This window comes from Sinocyclocheilus grahami, unplaced genomic scaffold, assembly GCF_001515645.1.
Source record: "Sinocyclocheilus grahami isolate Dianchi unplaced genomic scaffold, SAMN03320097.WGS_v1.1 scaffold31.1, whole genome shotgun sequence".
Taxonomy (NCBI): Eukaryota; Metazoa; Chordata; class Actinopteri; order Cypriniformes; family Cyprinidae; genus Sinocyclocheilus; species Sinocyclocheilus grahami.
Window position 1 is genome coordinate 252,832 of NW_015505210.1, and position 24,655 is coordinate 277,486.

At 38.6% G+C, this 24,655-nt stretch overlaps 2 protein-coding genes and 1 pseudogene across 3 annotated transcripts in view; 2 read left to right on the plus strand and 1 right to left on the minus strand.

Moving 5' to 3' along the window:
• Positions 1 to 3,184, plus strand: part of LOC107573368 (carbonic anhydrase 12-like) — a 13,164-nt gene extending 9,980 nt beyond the window's left edge. Inside the window, exons 5-9 of the mRNA XM_016259806.1 lie at positions 100 to 195; positions 442 to 505; positions 597 to 754; positions 1,627 to 1,753; positions 2,396 to 3,184. Of these exons, the coding sequence (XP_016115292.1) occupies positions 100 to 195; positions 442 to 505; positions 597 to 754; positions 1,627 to 1,753; positions 2,396 to 3,063 (1,113 nt within the window). The 3' untranslated portion in view covers positions 3,064 to 3,184. The remainder of the gene's footprint in view (positions 1 to 99; positions 196 to 441; positions 506 to 596; positions 755 to 1,626; positions 1,754 to 2,395) is intronic.
• A 7,514-nt stretch (positions 3,185 to 10,698) lies between these two features.
• On the plus strand, positions 10,699 to 21,439 carry LOC107573414 (mannosidase, alpha, class 2C, member 1). Of its 2 annotated transcripts, XM_016259853.1 has the most exons (26): positions 10,699 to 10,973; positions 11,244 to 11,369; positions 11,451 to 11,574; positions 11,659 to 11,729; positions 11,807 to 11,984; positions 12,075 to 12,261; positions 12,476 to 12,582; positions 12,824 to 12,934; positions 13,034 to 13,126; positions 15,249 to 15,365; positions 15,453 to 15,548; positions 15,635 to 15,780; positions 15,965 to 16,088; positions 17,221 to 17,342; positions 17,418 to 17,503; positions 18,315 to 18,476; positions 18,630 to 18,712; positions 18,805 to 18,899; positions 19,002 to 19,106; positions 19,233 to 19,389; positions 19,474 to 19,617; positions 20,427 to 20,536; positions 20,648 to 20,727; positions 20,805 to 20,944; positions 21,031 to 21,134; positions 21,212 to 21,439. In XM_016259853.1, exons 1-26 carry the CDS (start codon positions 10,873 to 10,875, stop codon positions 21,324 to 21,326), a joined length of 3,084 nt encoding a protein of 1,027 aa, XP_016115339.1. In that variant the 5' UTR covers positions 10,699 to 10,872; the 3' UTR covers positions 21,327 to 21,439. The 2 variants fall into 2 exon arrangements, 1 of the variants encoding a protein (XP_016115339.1); XR_001607503.1 differs by lacking the exons at positions 20,648 to 20,727; positions 20,805 to 20,944; positions 21,031 to 21,134; positions 21,212 to 21,439 and adding an exon at positions 19,688 to 19,794 and having other exon boundaries at positions 20,427 to 20,502.
• A 250-nt stretch (positions 21,440 to 21,689) lies between these two features.
• LOC107573427 (endonuclease 8-like 1) overlaps positions 21,690 to 24,655 on the minus strand; it is a 5,778-nt pseudogene continuing 2,812 nt past the window's right edge.

The window sequence follows — 24,655 nt, forward strand, 5'->3', positions numbered from 1 at the left end:
TAGATAGATAGATAGATAGATAGATAGATAGATAGATAGATAGATAGATAGATTTACTTATGAGTCCTCATTGAAGCAAGCCTTTTCTGTTGTATCCAGATGCATGTAGTACACTTTAATTCTGACAAATACCCCAACATCTCAATGGCAGTGGACAAGCATGATGGACTGGCTGTGCTGGGAGTTTTCATTGAGGTGAGTCCAGACCTCAACTTGATGTGGTGTAGTGGTTAAGGCTCAGGGTTGGTGCTCGGAAGGTTCCTGGTTTGATTCCCACAAGAACTAAGCAATGAGCCATCACCGCAAGGCATTCAACTCTCGATACTTTATGGTGATTGTCCCTGTAATAAGTTATTGTAATCAGTGCTTGAAAGTCACATCAACAAATTTTCCCCAGCATAACTCTTATTTTCTAATCAGTCTGTGTTTTATATCATTTAGATTGGAGAGTTCAACCCTGCTTTCGAAAAATTCTTCAGATACATGAATGGCATAAAGTACAGAGGTACATTACTTTCATATAGTTTCAAATATCTGTGATTGAGATGTGCACAAGTATGCTAACACTCTCCTATTGCTAATCTGTGAACTGACAGATCAGAAAATACAGGTCCCAGCATTTAACATCCGAACGCTGCTACCAGCACATTTGGATAAGTATTACCGCTACGATGGTTCTCTGACCACACCGCCCTGCTATCCCAGTGTGCTATGGACCGTGTTCAGGAGACCGGTTACCATTTCACGAAAACAGGTATTTCACAAAAATAGGTACTTTATATGTCAACGGTGATGCTTTGCTTTCCAGAAAAGGTGGTTTAGTAGAAATCAAATCGGGCAACTGTTATTAAATATACTCTTCATCTGCACTGCAAGATAATGAGCTTGTTAGTATGTCCAAGTAGGTCTATAATACCTCAGGCTAATCTATCCATTAGCAGGAGACATGATTCACATGTTGCTTGGAAAAAAAAGTTTATTTCATCAGAATACATGGCTACTTTTGAATGGTTGTCAATAGATGTAGTACATGTAGAAATGGCATAAATCCAAAGGCCAATAAGTTCTAGCTCAATCTGATGTAATGACATCATTGTTCACATGGTGCAGCTGATTGGTTTCTTTTCATATCAGCAGGCAATGAGCTTGCTGCTCAACATTCAGATACTTGGCTAGTGCTTGCTGTAGCCATTGCAGCATGCTTCAGAAACCCTCCACCTTCCCCAGCTCCACCTGTATAGATCTGCGACGGGATGATTTCATGTCTTTTTAAGTGGGAGAACTTGCACAATTGGTGGCTGACTAAATACTTTTTTTCCCCACTGTATATGGGGGTTATTTCATTATGGGCAGCAGCAGTATTTCCTACATGCTCACAGCAGCATGTATGTGGATGTATTGGCAGTAGCAAGTCTCGGTACTTGCTCTGCCGCAGCAGCAGCAGGATAACAGATCTATTTCACCAGGACTGCCATGTATATTACCATGTTAAACTCAGAGAGTTGTCAGAACTGCAGACAGCTAACTAGCCAAACCTTGACACTTTGTGTGTGACTTGCAACTCTTGAGGCAATAGTCTCTGCTGTCCATATTGTGTGTAGAAATGTTACTGTTGTGTTTTTACAGTTTTTGGCATTGGCCACAGCTCTGTACGCCTCCTATGCCCAAGAGTCTGCTACTGTGCCACTTCATGGAAATTACCGGAAACCACAACTCGCAGATAACAGAGTGGTACTGGTTTCCTTCAAGGATGGTAAGTTGAGTCTAGTTTGCTGTTTGATTGTGTATAATATGGCCAGGAAACCTAATGAAGGGCTAAACCTGAAGTGCTTAAATATCTGCTGCAATGCTTGAACAGAATTGCCATGGTTTCCTATCAAAGAATTGATAGGAATATGAGCTTTCAAGTTGGCTTTGTCTTTCTTTCAACAACTGTGTAAGGCCTCCGTTTATGCACTGTTACCTTTTTTCCTCAATGAAAGACCTTTGCTACTGCAGGCTCCTTCAAAACAAATGCTGGGCTTTAAATTAGATGCTTCAACTGACATAAATCGTTCCCTCTAAACCTGGTTTTAGAGTTGGTGCACCACAGAGTTTGTTTCTAAATGTCAGGCATTTTGTTGCTATGAGAGAAGTCTGGGTTTGCTGTCATCACCGGAGGCTTGTGATCTACTTCAGTCTTGCTGTTTGCTAACATCCTAGCATGAAGGCTCAATCCATCGATATCTCAGTCTACTGCTTCTTGCTGCATTCTTTATTGCATGGCAATGTTTCCTGAATTATGGAGAAGAAAGGTCAGTTTTCCTTCTAGCCCCTGCTCTAGTCAAGCTTTACCCTAGCAGTCCTTCGTTGCAAATCTAAGCTTGAACACCTCTCTACATTGTGTCTGGTGCAGGACTGCACGGTATTCTTTCAGCGGCGTCCCCCTTTCAGAGGAAGCAAGTCATCCAGAAGCTTCTGGTGGGTGACCTTGCGGACTTGGCTGACGAGGGACAACTTCTGCCAAAGTTGAGTCCCCAATCGGGAAATGATAAGAAGTTGAAGAAGACCAAAAAGCAGGGACACTGGAGCCAAGCAACTCAGAAACAGCAGTGGTCAAAGAACAAGGTGCCAAGCAATTCTGGCTACTCCTTATCTGTTGGGAAGAACACAACTATAACATGGTATATGGAAGCATTTGATACGGGTAAAGGGATGTGTTTTGTATCCCTGGAGGAGAATGTCGTGCATCAGCTCGAGAGATACCATGCAAAGGGTCTGATGGTTGTGGCTCTGAGAGAGGTCGTTTTTCCGGAGTTGAACCTCAGGAGTTACTTGCACTGCCGGTCTGATCTAGACCTTCAGACCATAAGAAAACTCATACAAGGAAGATCTCGAGATGAGGCTGCCGAGCTCGAACAATCACTGGCTGAAGCCATGCTGAAGAAGGTGAGAAGGCAAATCAACCAGCATAGAAACCCAAACATGAAAACCACCATAGGGCATCCTCAAGCCACAATCCCAAAGGACTTCAACTCGGCCTTGACTTATCATAGACCTCAACGTGTTGAATGGGAAGATTAGACCCAGTGAGGGCCGCAAACCTCCCTGAGAGCCTAAATTTCTGCAGTACGCTGTCACGCACAATTATTTAGTCAACTCCGCTCCTAAGGCTAGCACGTCATTTGAATGATATTTATTTAGTTTGATGGTACCCCTCTAACACTGTCTCTGAGACTAGTTTTGCTTTTGCAGTAGATGAAATGACTTGTTGAGCAAATAATGTCCATGATATGTTACGCTGCTGGTTATGAAAAGTTTGCAGTTAATTTCCGAACTGGACAGAACTGGACAGTATGTTAGACAACATTTGCTAGATGGATGTTGACAGGACCCCAAAATTACCAGCCTTCAGGATCCAGATTAACTATCTAATGATTAGTCTAGACTAAAAGCTAGTCTGTTTTAAGAATTAGTGAGGTTTTTGTGGGAGAATACGGTTCAAACAATCTTAATTATGATATTCAATGCACAAAAAGACAGAAGACAAAACATATTTTTACATTTTATTGGGAAAAGTTGAGCTGTATATTGCAGTAATTGTATTCTGTGGTCGAAAAGAGTCAAGTGCAAATTGACAAAGGGACAAAGGAACAAAATCAGCACTTAAAGCATTTTAACATGCTCACATTTTCGAACGCTGTGTGGTACTGTTTTTTTTGGGGGGGGGATGTGATCTGAACCCAGAGAGACAGCAGACGGCATAACTCTTTTTTTGGACACTGACTCAGATTTTGGTCTATATAATTCTTTGTGAAATGTCAAGATCATGGATTGTAAAATAAAAGCATAACGGCAATTAAAAATGTATCACTTTTTCCACTTGTAAAGGACAAACATGTCCCTGTTTATATTCTAAATGGTGTTCAGAAGTGATGTCTGAATATTAAGAAACCGTTTGTTTATATTTCTATTTCTATTTGTATCGAGTTAAAAGTTTTACATTAATCAGAATATTTGGAGCTTGTATGATTCACAGTAGTACATTTTCTGATCTTATCCAAAGATCTGCTTATTCTATTTATTTACCTTCATGTCATACTAAACCTGTTTGACTTTATTTCTTCTACTGAGCACAGAAAATATTTTTTGTCCCAACAAAGAAAGTCGATGGGGTCCAGTGTTGTTTTGGACCCCACTGACTTTCAGTGTATGAACAAAAACTGTTAAAACGCTCTTTAATATATCTTGTGTGTTTTTTTTTTCTTCTTGATAGTCCCACATCATTTGTGACCCTGGACCACAAAACCAGTCTCAAGTCGATGGGGTATATTTGTAGCAATAGCCAAAAATACATTATATGGGTCAAAATGATTGATTTTTCTTTTATGCCAAAAATCATTAGGATATTAAGTAAAGATCATGTTCCATGAAGATATTTTGTAAGTTTCCTACTGTCAATATATTAAAACTTAATTTTTGATTAGTAATATGCATTGCTAAGAACTTCATTTGGACAACTTTAAAGGTGAATTTTTCAATATTTAGATTTTTTTTGCACACTCAGATTCCAGATTTTCAAATAGTTGTATCTCGGCCAAATACTGTCCTATCCTAACAAACCATAAATCAATGGAAAGCTTATTTATTCAGCTTGATGTATAAATTCATGATGTATAAATCTCAATTTCGAAAAATTGACCCTTATGACTGGTTTTGTGGTCCAGGGTCACATTTGTATGTGCAATATATTCATAAAACCTTCCTCTCAATTCATAGATTTCTTTTCTTTTCTCTAAGGAGACTTTACTTGGATGAGCTGGGGTATGTTATAGTAAAACAGTCTGTGCATGTGTGTGTGTGTTTGTGATGTCAGACACTTCCTCACTTCTGGCTAACAGACGTGACGTCTTATGTTATGACACTCACAGGCAATGAGCTGGTGGCCATGCAGTGACTCGTAGCTGCAGTGTTGCGTCACCACTGTCTTTGGTCACAACATAATTGCTGTTGACATAAGATTGAACATATGGAGAGGGCATGTTTGTGCACTTAGCATGACTTTAGGACTTTATCTTTGACGTATCTATGGTTAAGTTCTAATTGTAGTTCAGCAGTGCCTGACAGATATCTTTACTTTAAACCACTGCGCCCTATATGTGTGCATGCGTGACTCATTTGACACCACTGGGTTTTGTCACCACATGAATAATCATAGCCATTTTTGTGCATTATGTCGGTTGTGTAACATTAGTGTGAAATGACTGCTAATCATACTGAGAACTGCTAACCAAAGAAGCTAATCTGGGCTTATTTGAGGAGTTATTTTTAACTTTGTCAAGTCAACATGAAATCAGAATTTACCCAAAACTTTCTTCACAAATTCATATGCATGATTCATAAGTGAACATTAATGCAAAAAAATATATATTAAAAAACTTTACTTCCTTTGCCAACAACCACTTTTCATAATTCAAACAATTCCCAATGGATAAGATCAAGTCCTGTAATTTTTTCCCCTGTTGAATATCTTGTTTCACTCTAAAATCAATCACATTGTGGAAATAAAATGGGTTGCAAATACCATTTCATGTTGACTTTAATGTCACTGACTTTCATTTGATGCTTAAAAGTCATTTTAAACCAGGTTATGATCGTATTATTTGATCAAATGTTTACAATTATATTACAAAAATGGCACTTTGTAAACATAATATTTACAAAGTCATACAAAACAATTACAAGACATGCTGCATTAAACCAACTCTTTAAATAATTAAACATACTGTTAATTATCAGGTTAATTCTCCTTTCAGGTATTCTAGCAACAATAATAGTGGCCTCCATGCTAGGACTGCTACTGATCATTACACTAGTTTGGTGTCTTTTGAGAAAAAGGTAAGTGTTAAATTCACCCCAAAATGAAATAAAGATGTGGTCACATTAACAGTTTTTTTTGTTGTTGTTTTTTTTGCAATGTTTTAAAGATCAAAATTTAGTCATTTTAATAGGAATAAGTGCGATCAGGAATTTTACTTGAGGACAAGAGATTTCCCCATGCAGATTTCAAAACGGGTATAAAGTTGGTCACTAGATTCTGCCGCACTGACCAACAGAAAACTGCTTGGTTTGAGAGTGACTGTGTTTCATATATCGCTAAACTGTTGACAATAGACAATGGACCTTTTTGCCCGCAAAATTTCAATATATGACAGCACCTTATTTTATTCATGCAAATTTGCTATGATTTTTGTGTGTGCTGTGCTTCATACATTGCAACACTATTGACAATAGACCTTTTTTCCCTGCAAAATTTTGCCAAAGTATATAATGTGTATATATACTACTATACAACTATAATGTGACTGCACCAAACAGAATCTTTTGCGCAAAGACAATGAACTCATTTTCCTTGCAAACATGTCTGTGAGTGTACCGCATACTTTATCCCTTAGTCTTGTTAGATATTTTAAAAGTACAAAGAGTTTTTTAAAGAAAAAATATGTGAGGAAGGACTTTTGGAAACCATTGCAGTGAACTCCTCACCATAGTGAATTGTCAAAAAACTATGTCTAATGAAATTCTTGTCTCTTATATGAATGTATATGTTCATTTATTTTGAAGCCAAACAAACTGAGTGAATTATAAATTATTTATTCACAATTTGTGAAGATCACATGCCATGTGTCATAAAAGAGTACAATGTTGTGTAACGGCACTATAAAGATCCCATCAGAACTGATCAGCATTCATTTAGGGAGCTTCAGGCACACACCAGTTGGAGAAGTCATCTTCAATAGAAATGAGTTGGTTGAAATGTTTGTTTGTTTTTTTCCCCATCTCTTATCTAACTACATGAACATGGTGTTTGTTCTAACAGAGTAAAGGATCTGACAGCTGTATTCCCACATTGATTTATTAGTAGTCTTCATTATGCTAAAGGTGCAGTCACATTTACTATTTTAATGGAATCTGCATGATCAGGATTTTGAGGTGAGATCAAAAAAGTTCCCAGCAAAATTTTGCTCGTGTTGAAGTTGGTCACGCTGACTACGAGAAAGCTGCTTGGTTTGAAAATGACTTCTGTTAAGTGGTGCTTTGTGCATCCATAAGCTATTGACAATCTTTCTGTCTGTGAAATTTTACTAATGCGACAACACCTTAAAGGTGGGGTAAACGATTTTTTAAAAACGCTTTAAGCCCGGCTCACAGTGTGCGATTTTGGCCACGATTTGGTTGTCTAAGACAAATTTTAAAAATCCTAAAAGATTCCTATAATCCTAGGCTAAAATCTGTAGTCTTTGATCAAATTTTACCTCCGACGAACTTCTGGCAGTGTCAGAAGATTTGGCGCACAGTCCTGCAGTGCGACTTCTCCTACGACGAACGTCAAACTGTCTTTGTTTTTCAAGACAAGCTATGATCAGAATTAATGCTAGAGATTTCTTATAAGCACATAAACTCAGGCGCTCTCGTCCTCCGCTCACGGAATTAATATGATATGTTGCCTTTGCTATGATAAACACCAGTTGCGCCGCTGTTTTCATGTGGGTGTTTAGTGCTGCTTGCACTATTCTTCTTAAATACGCCGGTATTGCTGCCATTCATATACTTTTAATAATAGCCAACATTACAGCCCCGCGTGCAATGCAGCTCGCAGTCACTGAATGTGTGTGGGTTGATAAGGTAAAACTCTGGACATGTTTTCTTGCGCGCACCCGTTTTTAATGCAGCTTGACTGTCGTACAGTCTGACATTAATGACAACTGAGATCCCACAGTGTGACATGATCAACATGTTCGTACAGTCTGACAAGTACAATCCTAAAGGACTTTTTAAAAATCGCACAGTGTGTTCCCGGCTTTAGAAAACTGATTTGGGCCAGTAGCAAAACAAACTTGTAGCCAATCAGCAGTAAGGGGCGTGTCTACTCATGATGTGGAGGAGAGAACGTTCAGTGCACATCACAAGACATTAGCCGAGCCGAGCGGCAGAAAGATAGATGGCGGATAAAAAACAAAGGGGGAAACGTCTGCGGAACAAAATAAGGCAAGAAGTAGGACCCGTGTAAATATCGGATCAGCTTTCCAGCGCTGGAGAGAACTCAAGGAGCGGAAGGCCTGCGATCGGACGCCAGTGTTGCTTTGTTTTTTCTTGATAGGTGAGTAACACCGTGTCTGCGCCGCAACAGTTAAATTCTGTCTAGTACACTGGACTCGACAAAGCGACCGTTGAAAACGGAAATTTGTGATTTGTGTCAATTTTGAAATTTGTGTCAATACGTCATAAATAGAATGCAGCAGCAGCGTCGTGCCGCATCCAGTGTAGACCATAGATATGTACTGTATATACATCTATGGTGTAGACAGCATCACTGATAATAATGAGTTCTCGCGCCGCACCACTCGCGTCCGGTGTAGACACGGTGTAACATTGGTTTTGCTTTGTTTCACAGAACTAATGGTTGCCTGGGTTGCGTACGTATGTGTGGGGCGGAGCTATCAAAATAGGGGCGAGACCCTTTTGGGGTAGGGGCGTGTTTGTTTTGGTGATTTCAAATGTCAACATTGGCTACCAGAAATCGCTTACCCCACCTTTAATGCAAGTTTTCCAATTTTATTGTTCTACAAGTTTCCACAATAAACTGCCCATCTTCTGTTCTTTTCATTAGATCTAACACTGAAGAACAAAAAGAGAAAACCAATGGGTATAAGCTGGCTGAGAAAGAAGAAAACATCTCCAAAGTATAACCTCTCAATATCTGATGAAACCTGAGCAAATTATACTTGCAGTCAATCCACTTTTCCGTCATTCATGTTTCTGTCCTTGGTTCACGGGCCTAGTCGCTAAGAAACCATCTGGTTGCATGCAATATTTAGGTCAAAAATGTTCAAGGAACTCTGACTATTTGAGGTATGTTCTTCTTCAACCACATTCTAATCCAACAGGATCCGAAAACCCTATGATGACACGAAAGGAGAGTAAAAATATGTCATTTTCATACAGTATGTAATTCACCACATTTGTAAAACCCACCAGTCGACATCAAACCCCCGGTGCTTTGTGAAGCAGGAACCATCATACAGTAATCTGCCAGGGTGACTTTCCTTTGCTGTCCACCGGCTTGTGACATCTCTCTGTGCATTGCCAGGCAGACGTGATGGGAAAATGCAGCTTCTGCCCGAAGCAACGAGGATGTTCTGGTTCAGCATGGATATGTGGCGGCCTGAGATGGGTAGTTATGATGTCCCCACCCTGTATTTACTATTGTACTGTTGGACCGATTAGAGTAATGAAAGGGTACTTGCAGAGCCGTGCTCTCGGTTCCCACTGAACACACCACAGAACTGGCCTATTGTTCCTCAGCTTGCGTGTAGGTTGACCTTTGACCTCTCGTTGCCTGAGCAATCATGAGACTAAACGCCCATGCAAACCCTGTAAACCGTACAAATATAATGTACCGGAATGCTCAGGCTTTCCCAGACTGCATAACGACTCGAGTGATTAGCTTTTTTTAGATTTTCAACATCCACCTTCACCTGCTCGTCATTTCCAAGTGATCAACGATCTTGAGTAGCTGTTTGATTTGAGTTCGACTCCACAGGGAAGTTGATTTCTTGGGCGTTTGAGTTGTGTAGCATGAGAGCTAATGGCAAAATAATGAGAAAACTTATGAGTGTGCAAAGATCATATGATTTGACTTTGGAGATCTTGAAGCTGTGAATTCTGAATGACATTAAGCAAAAAAAATATATATATAAAAATCCAGCAGTCGCTGAATAGTTAAAATATATTGAAATACTCTCCTCCAATGGAAAATGCTAATAGAAGGCAGACAGAATGTGATTTTGATTTATTTTGCATGTTTGTTGTACACTGCATATATTTGTGATGAGCACTGGGAATTTTGAAGTATTATTTTTCATTATATTTTTCCTCATTTTGTGTCTTAAAAATTGTTTTGGTGCAGTCAGTCTTTGTGTTGTGATGTTGTTTTGTTTGTGATGCCATTAAATTGACCTGACAAAAGCACAAATTATAGTATTTTTTGTATTATTTTATATATTTTATTTTATATAATATTTATTAGTATTTTTATTTTATTTGTTTATGTTTTTGTAGGCTATAGTATGTTTTTATTATGTGAATTGTTGTGTATAAAACTTAAATCTTTTTATTACTACTAATGTATGAAAAATAATGTGCTAAATTTTGACTAAATTTTTACATTTTATATACTTTGGCACTGAAATTAGTTTAGTCGGCAAACTTCATTTGCAAAGTACATAAAGTAATATCTGATTATATATAATAAATTAGACTATAAATATAATCTCATGGCATTTATGTGTCACAAATAACAATAATTCATATTTTTAAACTTTTCGCATACTAAGAAAACCAAAACACAATTTGGAAATACAATAAAAACATTCGGACAAACAAGAAAACAAGTTCTTAAGAGTTACAGGTTAGGAGTTAAACTCCAAAGCATCTAATGATGTTATGCCAGAAATGAATTGTGTGATTGCATCACAAAAACTCAACTAATTTCATACTTGAAGTCTAAAATAATCAGTAAGTCTCCACAAGCTGCGTCTTTTCAAATACTTTATTGTGATGTAAAGTAGCAAAAACAGTCATATTAAATTTATAGAAGCAGAAGACCGTGTACTTTTGAACATAAAAGTGAATAAAAACACAAAAGTGACTGAAGGTCATGGTGCTATATTTTGGATGGTGTAAAAATAATGCAATGGCGTTCTCTAGTGTTCATTAACCGAAGCACGCGGCATTTACAGCTGATTGTTATTGTCAATGTACTTCCGGGTACAAGTGCAGAGACGCGTCTGCAGCTGATCTGTTTATTCATAACTACGTTAGTTTTTAATCATGTACCACCAACCCGTACTGAAAAACAGACGGACTCTACTGGAGCGAGCAGAGAAGTTTATCTCTGATATATATTTCACAGACTGCAATCTTAGAGGAAGGTAAGCCAGAGCTCTTTTATGTAACGTTAGTTACACTGTTTCTTTCTACGCATACTAATGTTAGGTATTTATTTATTCGTGTTTATGCAAATTCACTGGACGTTTTTTAGGTAAAACCTACTAATTATACTCTACATGTCTTTAAATAATTATTATTTAGTAGTTATTTCTTGTAAACGAGTCCTTGAAGATTAATAAAAGACCTTTGACCTTGTTTACTCTTGTTGATGGTTTGTTCTGTTGTGATTTAAACACTCTCATTCCCTGCAGACTGTTTGGAGACATTCATCCACTTGAATCCATCTCTGTGTTGCTGTCAGAGAAGCGTATTCTTTATTCAGAGGCCATCCAGCTAAACTTTCAGCCTTGTAAAGTTGGTGACACGTTCGGGCCCACGTAAGTTGCGTAAGTTAAATGGTTTACTGTCTAACAAACTGTATATAATAGTGTATGGTATTACCTGTGAATGTTTCACAGATGGTGGACGTGCTGGTTCAAAGTGGTCTTGAAGATCCCTGAGGCCTGGAGAGGGAAGGAGGTCCACCTGAGATGGGAGAGCGATGGAGAGGGAATGGTGTGGCGGGATCAACAACCAGTCCAGGTCAGGAGACCTAGGCCCGGATTAGGATCTCATGAGTGAGTTGCCGAATGTTTAAGAGTGCATTCAATGTGAATTATTTTTTAGGGTTTGACCAAAGAAGGTGAGAAGACCAGTTATGTTCTGACCGAGTGCTTGAAGGACAGTGAACCTCATGGGTACGTGGAAATCTAATAGTGTAGCCCGAATTGATATACATTTGGTTCAGTCTTCATGTTTTAATCTCAATTTTCAGCATTACCCTATATGTGGAACTTGCATGTAATGGACTTTTTGGAGCCGGGAAAGGTTCCATGATCGCCGCCCCCGACCCAAACAGGAAGTTCACTCTCCAGAAGGCCGAGCTTGTTGTTTTCAATCGAGACGTCAGAGAGCTTCTCACTGACTTTGAGATGCTTGTGGATATTGTCAAGGTATTGTCACACTATGATGTTAAAGTGAGCAGGGAATCAAAAATGTACATCCTTAATAGACACTTAATTGACAGGTTTATTTTTGGACAGATACTAGAAGGAGAGCAGCGCGGATTCCAGGCCTTGTTTACAGCCAATGAGATGGTGAACCTGTGCGATCCAGCCAATCCCAGTTCATTTGCTGCTGCTCGAAGTCTAGCCCAGAAGTTTTTTGCCCAGAAAAATGGGGAGAGTCAACATGTGGTACATGCCATGGGTCACTGCCATATTGACTCGGGTAATAATCACGTGTGTCCTCAAAAATGTTAATCTGCATATTAGAATGATTTCTGGAGAATCATGTGACACTTAAGACTGGAGTAATGATGCTGAAAATTCAGCTTTGCATCACTGGAATAAATTAAATTTTAAAATATATTAAAATAGAAACCAGCTATTTTAAATTGTAATAATATTTTACAATATTACCTTTTTACTCGTACCCTCCTCAGCTTGGCTGTGGCCTTATGAAGAGACCATCAGGAAGTGTGCTCGCAGCTGGGTCACTGTGATCAAACTGATGGAGAATAACCCAGAGTTTGTCTTTACATGCTCACAAGTAAGTTTCTGACCATGCTTACAGATTTTATTTCTTTTTAGGCACAGTGAGAAAGAATCCCCTTCACCGTGGCCGTAAGCCAATGGAAAATGCTTAATAAACGTACAAAATATTGTGTTAATTCACATGTACATTTTTTTTAGGTTAGGTTAAGGCATAAAAAAATAGCATTAGCTCAGTACAAAGCAATAGACGTCAATGAGATGCTCATCATGATAGAAAAACAAACGTGTATGTTCAGGCACAGCAGTTCCAGTGGGTGAAGAGCTGGTACCCAAATCTGTTCTCAGAGATCAAGCAATTTGTGCAGAAAGGCCAGTTTATTCCGGTCGGAGGCACGTGGGTGGAAATGGTAGGATGAAAATATTTGCGCACGTTTCTTCACCTCATTCTGTTCAGAACTCATTCAAATCTCTTTAACAAGCTGATTTGTTCCGTTTCTTTCTATTAGGATGGCAATTTGCCGTCTGGGGAATCCATGGTAAGACAGTTTCTACACGGCCAGAATTTCTTCAAGGATGAATTTGCACATTACTGTAAAGAGGTATCTCAATTTGTCTAAAAAAAAAATACATTCCGTCACCTTGACACAATACAGTTCGTATATTTTTTCTACTTCGTTATCAGTGTTGATGCAGGTGAGTGCAGTGACTCATGGGCACAGTCGACCAGGTCTTGGATTCTCTTTAATAAAATCTGCAGTTTACTGGGAAAGTACAGATTAAGAAAGAAAAACAGTGCAAATCTTCTCTCCGCCAAAGCTGAGGAGGTCTTGAGAACCAGAAAGGAGGGAACGTGAAGCTGTATATCTGTCAGACACAACCCACAGATGGGCCTTGAGAAGAGATAAAGAAACGGAGTACAATGACAGAAAATAAATCTTAATTAGTCAAACTTCTAAAAGAATGTGGAACAGATGTAATTGTCATCTGTTATTACATTACACATTTTGGATATTATAATTTGACTAATTTTTTATTACCTTTGAACTGAATAAGACAGAATATGTTGTTTACCTGCATGTCATGTGAGCATGAACCCTGACGATGCAAACGTGTTGTTAAATTCATGAAATATTAATTAAAGGGGTCATATGATGCTTTTTAAAGATCATTATTTTGTGTATTTGGTTTAACAGAATATGTTGACATGCTTTAATGTTCAAAAAACACATTATTTTTCAAATACTGTACATTATTGTAGGTCCTCTATGCCCCGCCTCTCTCAAACGCTTCGTTTTCTACAAAGTCCCTCCTTCCGACAAGCGCAGTCTGCTCTGATTGGCCAGCTGACCCAGTGCATTGTGATTGGCCGAACACCACAAGCACTCGTCGGAAATGTAACGCCCCTTACCATAATCGCGAGCTTCATCTTTCAAAATAAATGTAAAGACAGAGCCCGAAAGGGGAACAGAGTCACGTGACAGACACAGTGATGAAGTTGCATGTGTTTGCAGTATACAGGCCACGGTTAAGACAGCTGACTCCACTGTGATGTGACCCTCTCTCTCTCTCTCTCTCTCTCTCGCGCTCGCGCGCACACACACACACACACACACGATGCGCAAAACTCCCCATTTGAACAGTCAATAGCAAATACTTAAACTAATAACAAAACAGTAGCTGATTCAGAAGCACCAGATTGTCATAGCAAAGTCAGAATGACCTCCTCTCCTAGGTTCACGAAACGGTCGTCCATAAAATGCATTGCTGTTCTGTTGTAAGTAATCTTAAAGATTCCTAAATGCATCTACTTTCGGAAGGCCAAATAAAGTGCTTTTGCTTTCGCACTGAAACACACAGCGTCTCCCTGACATGGCTGCTTCAACACTAACTGCGGTTACTGAAACCATGCACATTTGGGCGGCATTATGCAAATATTTCCACATAGTGAGGTAGATATGTGGGGGCGTGTTAGAACGAGCCGTTTTAGGGGGGCTTGGCAGTGTCTTAACTTTGATAAAGAATATCTCTTTGGTTTTGAGACTTTAGTCTTTGCAACTTCAGGGATCTTATCTATGCACAATCAGCTTGTAACTCTCCAAAGAGAAAGGAAAACTTGAAATCGCATTATATGACCCCTTTAAATCTCAGGAGGTACTTTATATAAATATATTAGAACAATAACTTGTGTATTTTTAATGTGATGGGAAGACAAAAGACCTCTAATGCCTTCTAGGAATACATGGTCGAATGACTCACGGAGTAATAATTCAAATATAATTCAAATGTGTGGATCAGAAGTTGATTAAATATGCAGTATTCCAATGTTGAAAACAAAAAAACTCTTAAAAGTTAAATGATTTCTGCAAATCCAATCAATTACTCGGTGGCCTCTCTATTTTCTGTATAATTATAGCCACTTGACTAGTGGCTGGTGTGTGCAATTCCACAAAACTGAAAGACTTTGCAAACATGAATAATGAATAATTTATTGCCACTGTGTGAATAATATGTAATCAGTAAATACGGTAGTAACTGTAATCTAATTACAAGTATTTAGTTTGTAGAATCTGATTACATATTATGTAATCTGATTATATGTATAATCAGATTTAATAATACATACTCAGATTCTACAAATTCATATATTATGCTAGTCACTGTTTTAAAACAAAACACACACGTTTCCATTACTAAATCACTTTCTACTGTTATCTCGCATAGTTCTGGCTGCCAGACACATTTGGCTACTCAGCACAGCTGCCTCAGATCATGAAAGGATGTGGGATCTCTCGTTTTCTTACTCAAAAGATAAGTTGGAACCTTGTTAACACATTTCCGGTATGTACCTACCACATCTATACATGTAAAAACCACTTATTATGGTTGTTTTGATGTTTAAAAGCCCATAAATCCTCTTTCCACCAGCATAACACATTCTTTTGGGAAGGTGTTGATGGGACGCATGTTCTCACTCACTTCCCTCCGGGTAACTCCTATGAGATGAAGGGTAAAGTGGAAGATGTAAGTGTGTCATCATGTGACACATCATTTGAGAGCTCCCTCTAATGAACGCCCATCTCATTTCTCCTTTCTTTGGCTCAACACAGCTAATCAACACTGTGAAGAACAATAAAGACAAGGGACGAGCCAATCACAGCGGGTTTTTATTCGGTTTTGGAGACGGGGGCGGTGGCCCCACACAGCTAATGCTGGACCGTCTACAGCGTGTCCGGGACACTGATTGCCTGCCAAAGTCAGTTTCCTTTACATCTGTCTGAGGGTGTATCACAAAAACATTAATTTCCTACTGTTTAGACAATATATAAATAAATAAAAAAGACTGTGGCACAAATGCATGACGTCAATGAAGAGTAATTACCAGAATCAGTCATCTTTATTTAGTAATGATTTGAGATTATCGTGATTGTGTCATCCAGAGTTCAGATGTCAAGTCCTGATGTCCTGTTCTCTCAGCTGGAATCGGACTCATCCCTCCTGTGTACGTGGGTTGGCGAGCTCTTTCTTGAGCTACATAATGGCACATACACTACACAAGCAAAGGTGTGTTTCTGTCTCTCAAAACCCAATATAGTGCACATCATAACTGATTAAATTAGTGAACTTGCATCTGCATTAATTTTCATTATTCAGTGCAAGATTTGATAAAATAGATAACGATTTTGCATTTAAAGGGGTCATATTATGCTTTTTCAACTTTAGATAGTCTGTAATGTTGCTGTTTGAGCATAAAAAAGATCTGCAAAGTTACAAAGCTCAAAGTCCACTTCAAAAGGAGATATTTTATTTAACAGAAATCACTTTTCAAAAACTACAACGAACGACTCGTTTGGACTACAACGCATATTTTCCGGGATTTGTGATATCACAAATATCGATGAATGGGACGAGACCTGGTTGAACTGCACTAGAGAAGGCAGCGAGTGTTATCACTATGTCGGTGACGCGCTAGTTTTCCCAAGGCAGATGAATTTAGAGTGGTTACAATCATCCGGGTTTAAATCGCGCTCAAATTGATTTGATTTTGACGCAATATTTACACTGAAGCTCGCAGGCGGCTATGGTAAGGGACATGACATTTCCCGACCAGGCGCCGAGTGCTGCCAATCACAACACACAGTGGCTCGGCTAACCAATCACAGCACATTTTGTATTTCAGAAGGCGGGCCTTCATTTGATTCAGGAACTATTCGAACCGTTCATGCCAGACTGGGGAGAGAGGTGTTGTAATAATGTAAAATATGTGAAAAAGAATGTGTTTTTCGAACAACCTAGTATGAGAGCCTGTTCTAGTACACCCCCAAAACAAAATCAAGACTTTGTAAAAGAGCATAATAGGACCCCTTTAAAGCATTTAATTTTGCTTCACATTACCATTTTCCATTTCTCTGACATAAGCAGGCTGTTTTTGGTTACTGTACCTTTAAGAGTGCGTAAATTACCTCAGTTATGACTGGCTAACCCACTTAAAGGCATAGTTCATAACATTATTCATCAGCTATATAAAGGGAGTGATCATTTGTTAATATGCCTAGTGTTCCAACGTCAACACTGTCAATTTCTGAATGATCATTTTTGCATGGTAACTTTTTGTTAGATTGTTTAAATTGGACTATTTTAACGAACAAGGCTATGAAATGCCCCCTTTTAATTAATTTAATTAATTTCTTTGTAGATAAAATTGGGAAACCGCCAATGTGAAGCTCTGCTTCATGACGTTGAGGTGGCTAGTTGTCTGGCCTTGTGTAAAACAGATAGCTTCAAATACCCAGCATGCAAACTTCAAGAGCTGTGGAGGCAAGTACTAATGCATCAAAGATCCTGGTGAGAAGAGCATAGCTAAGATCTTAAGTGACTGTGTTTTTATTTTAGATTACTTCTACTCAATCAGTTTCACGATGTGATTCCTGGCAGCTGTATTGAGATGGTTGTTGAGGATGCTTTAAAGTACTATGACGGTAAACCTGTACTACTGTCTGCATATTTTCTTCTAACCATTGATTTTAGAAGAATAAATAGTATTAAATGAATAGTTTATAATTCAGTTTTTGTATTACTCACCCTCATGTTGTTCCACCTCTGAATTAATCTCATAAAAGTATACCAAAAAGTAGTCCATACAATTCCCCCATTGTATTCCAAGCCTTCTAATGTCATTTGATAGCATTGTGTGGGCAGTATATTGAAATGTAAGTCATTAAAAGTGTGTACACTTCTGCACACTCAAATTTTAGACTCATGAGAGCCAGAGGCACTCGGTATCACTGACAGCAAAACTAGTGTAATGTATCCTCACGTGCATATTTGAGTACTTAAACAAGATTTGAGAGCTATGGTGGAGGAATAAGAACTTATATAATGAACTGTTCATCTTTACTACTAACTACTAGCAAATTTATCCATCTGTGCATAAAATCTTAAAATACAAAAACTAAAAAAAAAAAAAAACATATGCCCTTCAAAAGATCACTGGACTAACAAATGGACCAAAAATTATTTAATTTTGTCTGCATGCTCTGAGGCGCAAGTAATTTATTATGTAGAAAAAATAGCGACAATGGCTTCCCTGATTGCAACAACTTCTAATTTTTGCTCCTATGCAACTTTGGAAGGAAGCATAGCTAAAGTTGTATGGCTTGAGAAGACTTGAAATATAGTGCATATGTATAACAGATGAGTAAAAGATGACAAATTAACTCCACTTCCTGTGCCTGTGGTATGCCTAATGGACTGCATCATCAGATGACCTAATGAACTTCATATTTTCAGAGATACGCACCACAGGGTCAAGACTTCTTCTTGCTGCTTGTGATTCACTGGGATCCACTCCTGGGAAGGGTGCAGGATCCAGCATGGCTGTGTTGAATACGTTACCTTGGGAGAGAACTGAAGTCATATCACTGCCAGCGGATGACCCTCAAACAAGATTAGGTGCTTTCCACAGACAAAACACAACATTGTTCAGATGACCTTATTTTGGGTGAACCTCGAAGCTATCTTCTACTCATAATAGGGTATCATCTAATGATAGGGTAAGATTTCATTAACCACATCTCCTATTATGGTCCCTACCTGTTTCTGCAGCCTTGGTGAAAGTACCTAGCGTGGGAGTAGCTCAAGTCACAGAGACGGCAGAGCCTAAGGATTCTGTTTCTGTCACAATGATGGTACTTGATTCCCTTGGAAATTTTCCAAATTCTCCATATTTTTCTTCGACCCACACATTTTCGTCATTCAGTGGGTGCCCTTTGTGATACAGGTGGATGGGACCATTATGATGGAGAATGGCCTTTTGAAGGCCACAATAGACCAAACGGGTCGTTTGATGTCCTTGCTTTTACTTCAAACAAACAGGTGAGTCATAATATAGGGCCTTCAAGAAAAGTGCAAAATCTTATAAGGCTGCTTAGAGTACTTTTACAGTACTTACCGCAAGAAACTATGTTATGACTCCAGGGAAACTATTTTCGAGGGTTGCCTCGGGAACCAGTTTACTTTGTTTGATGATGTGCCTCTGTATTGGGATGCCTGGGATGTGATGGACTACCACCTTCAGACAAGGTGAGATTGTTTCTTGTCACTGCAGTAGGTGGGATCAGAGTCTGAACCTGTATGAATCCAGCTTTGAACTCTGTATGAACCCAAGTTAATGTCACAATCTTAATGGCAATAACTCTTCTTTCCCAGGAAGCCTGTAATTGAGGTCATTGAGCCCGCCAAGGTGGTGAGATCAGGGACACATCAGGGCAGCGTCTCCTTCTCGCTAAGGATTAGCGGAAAAAGCACTATTAGACAGGAGATTGTTCTGGATGCTTGTTGCCCCTATGTCAAATTCAACACCCAGGTAGCAAATACATCTTATGCTTGATATTTAATCAACCGATTGCTCAAGAAACTCAGTGAAGCGTAATGGATACCTTGTTTCCAGGTGGACTGGGAAGAGTCACATAAGTTTCTGAAGGTGGAGTTCCCTGTACAGGTGCGCAGCCCAAATGCTACATATGAGATTCAGTTTGGACACTTGCAGAGGCCCACACATAGAAACACCTCCTGGGACTGGGCTCGCTTTGAGGTAGTGTACTTGGTTTAATCCTTTTTACTCAATGGCCATCCTTCGAAACATCATGGTCAACTATTTTCAGGTCACAGATATATAGCCCCTATCTTCCTGAATGGAAACCTCCAAAACTGGTCCTATCCGAAATGCCACCCTCAACCATTGCAGTTCTCCTCAAGCTTCCACATGCTGGTAACTTTGTAGTAGTAGTCTACTGTGTCCTCACTATTGTGGGTGTGGCAAAAGAGTCCTTTAAAAAAACATAAAATGAAAAATGGGACACCTTGCAGCAGGGTTGGGCAACTCTGGCTCTCAAGGTCAACTGCCCTGCAGAGTTTAGCTCCAACTCTAATCAAGTCCTAATCAAGACAGTGGACTTTGAGAGCTAGAGTTGCTCAGCCCTGCCCTATGGTCTGTAAAATTGAGTATAGCTAAGGCTACAAGTCACCAAAGTCCACAAATACTCTCTTTTTGGGACTCTTTTGCCAAGTGTACATTTCAGTAACTTGTCCACCAATAAAATCAGAAAAAAAATCATATGGTAAACCTTGATTCTTTAGCTCAAATCAGGATAAAAACTGCATTTTTTTTTAGTTGGTCCAATGAATGCCCATGCACATTCTAGGCCAGAAAGACAAGACAATGTCCTCACCAATAGGACAATTAGCTCTTTTAATTCGAAAGACTTTGCTTCCCAACACCCCCATGTTAAATACTGCAGTTTTTCCCATGGTTTTCTCAGCCACGTCTCCTCATAACATCTGTGGTTTTATGTTCTTTTGGAGAACTTTACATAATGTTTGAACTTATGTTTTAAATAATAGGTGTGGGGACACAAATGGGCTGATCTGTCTGAGCATGGCTTTGGTGTGGCTCTTCTTAATGACTCAAAATATGGCTACTCAATCCATGAAAACATCATGACCTTATCTTTGTAAGCTACCCACGCAGAAAGAACAAACACGGCAATATCTTTCTAACATAAGTACAGTCAGGTCATTAAAATGTGTTATGATTTGACTAACATCACCTTTTTTTTCCACAGATTGCGGGCTCCAAAAGCACCAGATGTCAATGCAGATATGGGTCATCATAATTTTACCTACGCCTTGATGCCACACACAGGTTGGTACATCTTGAATTAAAAAAATATTATAAATCATTTTCAGACAACCATGAATAAAATCAATGCATTTGTAAAGGTCCCTTCCAGGATGCTTTAGTTATCCAGTACGCCTACAACCTGAACTTTCCGCTCCATGTCTTTCATGGCGTCATTTCTGAACCCTGGAGTGCGTTCTCTGTAAACTCCCCTGCTGTCATCCTGGAGACCGTAAAACAGGTGCCCATTCATGAAATGTCGGTGACCTCTTCTAACAGATTTTGCCCACTGTGTTCAGCACAAACACTGTTTCCTTTTTCTCCCAGGCGGAAAGCAGAGAGAATGCCCTTCTTATTCGCCTCTATGAGTCTCACGGAAGCAGCGTGACTACGACTTTGTCAACTTCCCTTCCACTGCATAAAGCATGGCAGTGAGTTATCAATCAATACCAATGTTCTCTTGCTGAATTGTCAAGAACACTATTCTCATAGCCTACTGTCTTTACAGTTGTGATCTCCTGGAGCGTCCTGATTCCATTATCCCTGTGTCAAAGACCACCTCTGGAATATCCTTAACATTCAAACCCTTTCAGATCAGATCTCTCCTCTTAATTATAAAGTGATCTATTTAATTGCATATCGATTATGATGCAGGCACTTGAATCACTTGTTTTCCCTAAGTAGCTGCTGTCACTTTGGAAAATTGTGGTTTATGATATTCATTCAAGTTTTCACTTTTAAACTTTTTTGTAAAAAAAACATTTAAATAAAATGGATTACTTGGTTCTTTTTTCTCCAACTCTTTGTTAGTGAAATCTTAGGGAAAAAGTAGTTAAGATGGTTGATTAAACACTAGAAGTAAAAGAAGATAAGGCCACACGCAGGCATATTACACAACAAAAATACACATATTTATATATTTGATTGCATACATATATTTCTTATCTACTTAAAAAAAGGATAAAAAAATCAGTACTGAATATAAAAAGTCTGGATGGTCCATTACAGTAGCTTGCTGACTTCGCCTCTTCCGATAATTTAGTCTGAGTGACATCATTTGGAACGGCCTCGTCTTGTGCCACTTCTTTTCTGCTGTGACTTTACTACAATAGAATCCAGAGAGTGATTAACATAAGACACAACAACTGACTGAGCACAGTCGGCCTCTGTACTAAAAGACTGCATTTTTTTACCTTTTGTTGCGCTTTTCCTGCAGGTTACAGAATTTCTTTTGGTTTTAATCACTTCCTCCACATGTTGGCCTTTGATTGTGTTAGTTCCAGCTTTTGGAGGAACTTAAAAAAGGACAACATTGCAATGTAATCAGGATCTGAATACTAATGTTACTGCAAGTAGCCATATAAAAGGTAAATGTGAGATTATGACCTTTTGAGCTTCTCTTTCCTTGTGTTCTCGGCGTGTGTTCTTATCTGCAGGTTCTGCATTGATACTTTTCGTGCTTTTTTTTCTGTCTTTTTGAAGCATTTTGTGTTTTGGAGGTTGCATTTTCTTTCTTTACCTTTATGTTGTCTTTTTTTCTTAGCAGGTTTTTCTTTTGCTGTGCTGTCAGCGCGTGTCTTTCTGGCTTTCTAGAGTGAAGCAGATGTTGTTTAAAGTTCTTGCATCTGTTCATGAACCCAAGTGTCAGAAATGCAAAGTACCAGCATCTCACTTTTGAATCAGTGTAATCGGGATCATCTTTCTGCCTTTTCCACTTGATTTTGCGAGGTTTGGCACCTAATGCCGGAATATTTGTTATTAATATTTAGACTGACGTGACAGTAGGCCATCAAAGAGAGGAAAAGTTCAAGGGTTTCATGTACAATTGAGTAAAATAATGGCGGATTTTTCAACTAAACAATAGGATTTTATTCTTAAAGTTGAGATACATGTTAATTTAGAAATGCAATGTTCATGTTTTTTTAACAAGCAAATTGAACTGATTGCGATAGCGACTGCAAACGTTTTTCCTTTAAGCAACAGACAAAAAAGAATTAAAGTATATGAACAAGAAATGCAATATAACTTCAGAAGTTGTTTTTGTTGTTTTAAATTTGAGCAACAAAAAAAACTGAATGGTTTGACTTCAACTTTGTAGTATTAAATAGTAATTTAAGTCATTTAAATTTAAAATATGTTATGCAATCAATTTATGTAATGAGTAAAACAAAGGTGCAACAGCAGTTTTGTTTAAAATCTAATTATGTCAAAGTAATTTTATCATAAAATGAAATGACAATCCTACACAAAATTTAATTTGTTGTGCTGAATGTCTTCATACTTCCTTCACAATTAACTTTCTGCATCTGTTCATGAACCCAAGTGTCAGAAATGCAAAGTACCAGCATCTCACTTTTGAATCAGTGTAATCGGGATCATCTTTCTGCCTTTTCCACTTGATTTTGCGAGGTTTGGCACCTAATGCCGGAATATTTGTTATTAATATTTAGACTGACGTGACAGTAGGCCATCAAAGAAAGGAAAAGTTCAAGGGTTTCATGTACAATTGAGTAAAATAATGGCGGATTTTTCAACTAAACAATGGGATTTTATTCTTAAAGTTGAGATACATGTTAATTTAGAAATGCAATGTTCATGTTTTTTTAACAAGCAAATTGAACTGATTGCGATAGCGACTGCAAACGTTTTTCCTTTAAGCAACAGACAAAAAAGAATGAAAGTATATGAACAAGAAATGCAATATAACTTCAGAAGTTGTTTTTGTTGTTTTAAATTTGAGCAACAAAAAAAACTGAATGGTTTGACTTCAACTTTGTAGTATTAAATAGTAATTTAAGTAATTTAAATTTAAAATATGTTATGCAATCAATTTATGTAATGAGTAAAACAAAGGTGCAACAGCAGTTTTGTTTAAAATCTAATTATGTCAAAGTAATTTTATCATAAAATGAAATGACAATCCTACACAAAATTTAATTTGTTGTGCTGAATGTCTTCATACTTCCTTCACAATTAACTTTAACTTTTCAGACATGACATCTTGCAATTTTGGGAAATGACATAGATTGGCCAAAATAAAACAAACAAACAAAATAGACAGTTGCCAAATGCATGTTAGGAGCAAAAAACGTCTGATTCCAATTGATTGCTAGTCAACCGGTGCATATCTAGTAATTGAAATCTGGAAAACATTAGAAAGTGAGTTACCTGAACAAAATCTCTGCTCGAAGATAGTTTCCAATTCCGTTGAAATACTTCTGATTTAAGTGCGCCTCACAGATGGGTTTGTCAAATGCCTTGTCGATTTCAAAGAACATTCTCCCTGAAAGAGTTAAAGGCACAAAATGTAATTTTCGCCGCTATAGGGCATGTATTCAAAATAAACAAAGAGACAAAGACTGGGTATGGAATCATGGTCGTCGCCGATCTGTAAAGTTGCAAAGACTAAAGTCTCAAATCCAAAGAGATATTCTTTATAAAAGTTAAGAGTCAACCACGTCTACCTAAAACGGCTCGTTCTAACACACCCTGCGTCATGATGTGGGAAGATTTGCATAACGCCGCCCAAATGTTCACGCAAAGAAAGAAGGCGTAACTTTTATTCTTGCTGTAGTATTGTTGCCGCCGCCGCCATGTCGTGAAGACGCTGTGTGTTTCGTTGTGAAAGCGAAACTACTTTGTTTGGTCTTCCAAAAGAGGACGATATCTGCTTCATCATGCCTGGAGCTGATCCGTGCTGGTCGCTGAGCAAATACATCAACTTTGCGCTGTGGATCGCCGAATCGGCTTTCACCGTGGACAAAGCGGAGTCCAGCCTGGGGTCGTCACATGTGGTTGCCGCAAGCCCGCCGGCCGTTCCTCACTCTAGGCCTCTGGCCTCTGCTCGCTCAAGGCCGGAGTGTGTGACACTGTTTCGTTGTGAAAGCGTTCCAAAAGAGGACACGACTAGAAATCAGTGGTTAAGTTGTATTTACAACACTGTTCCAGAACA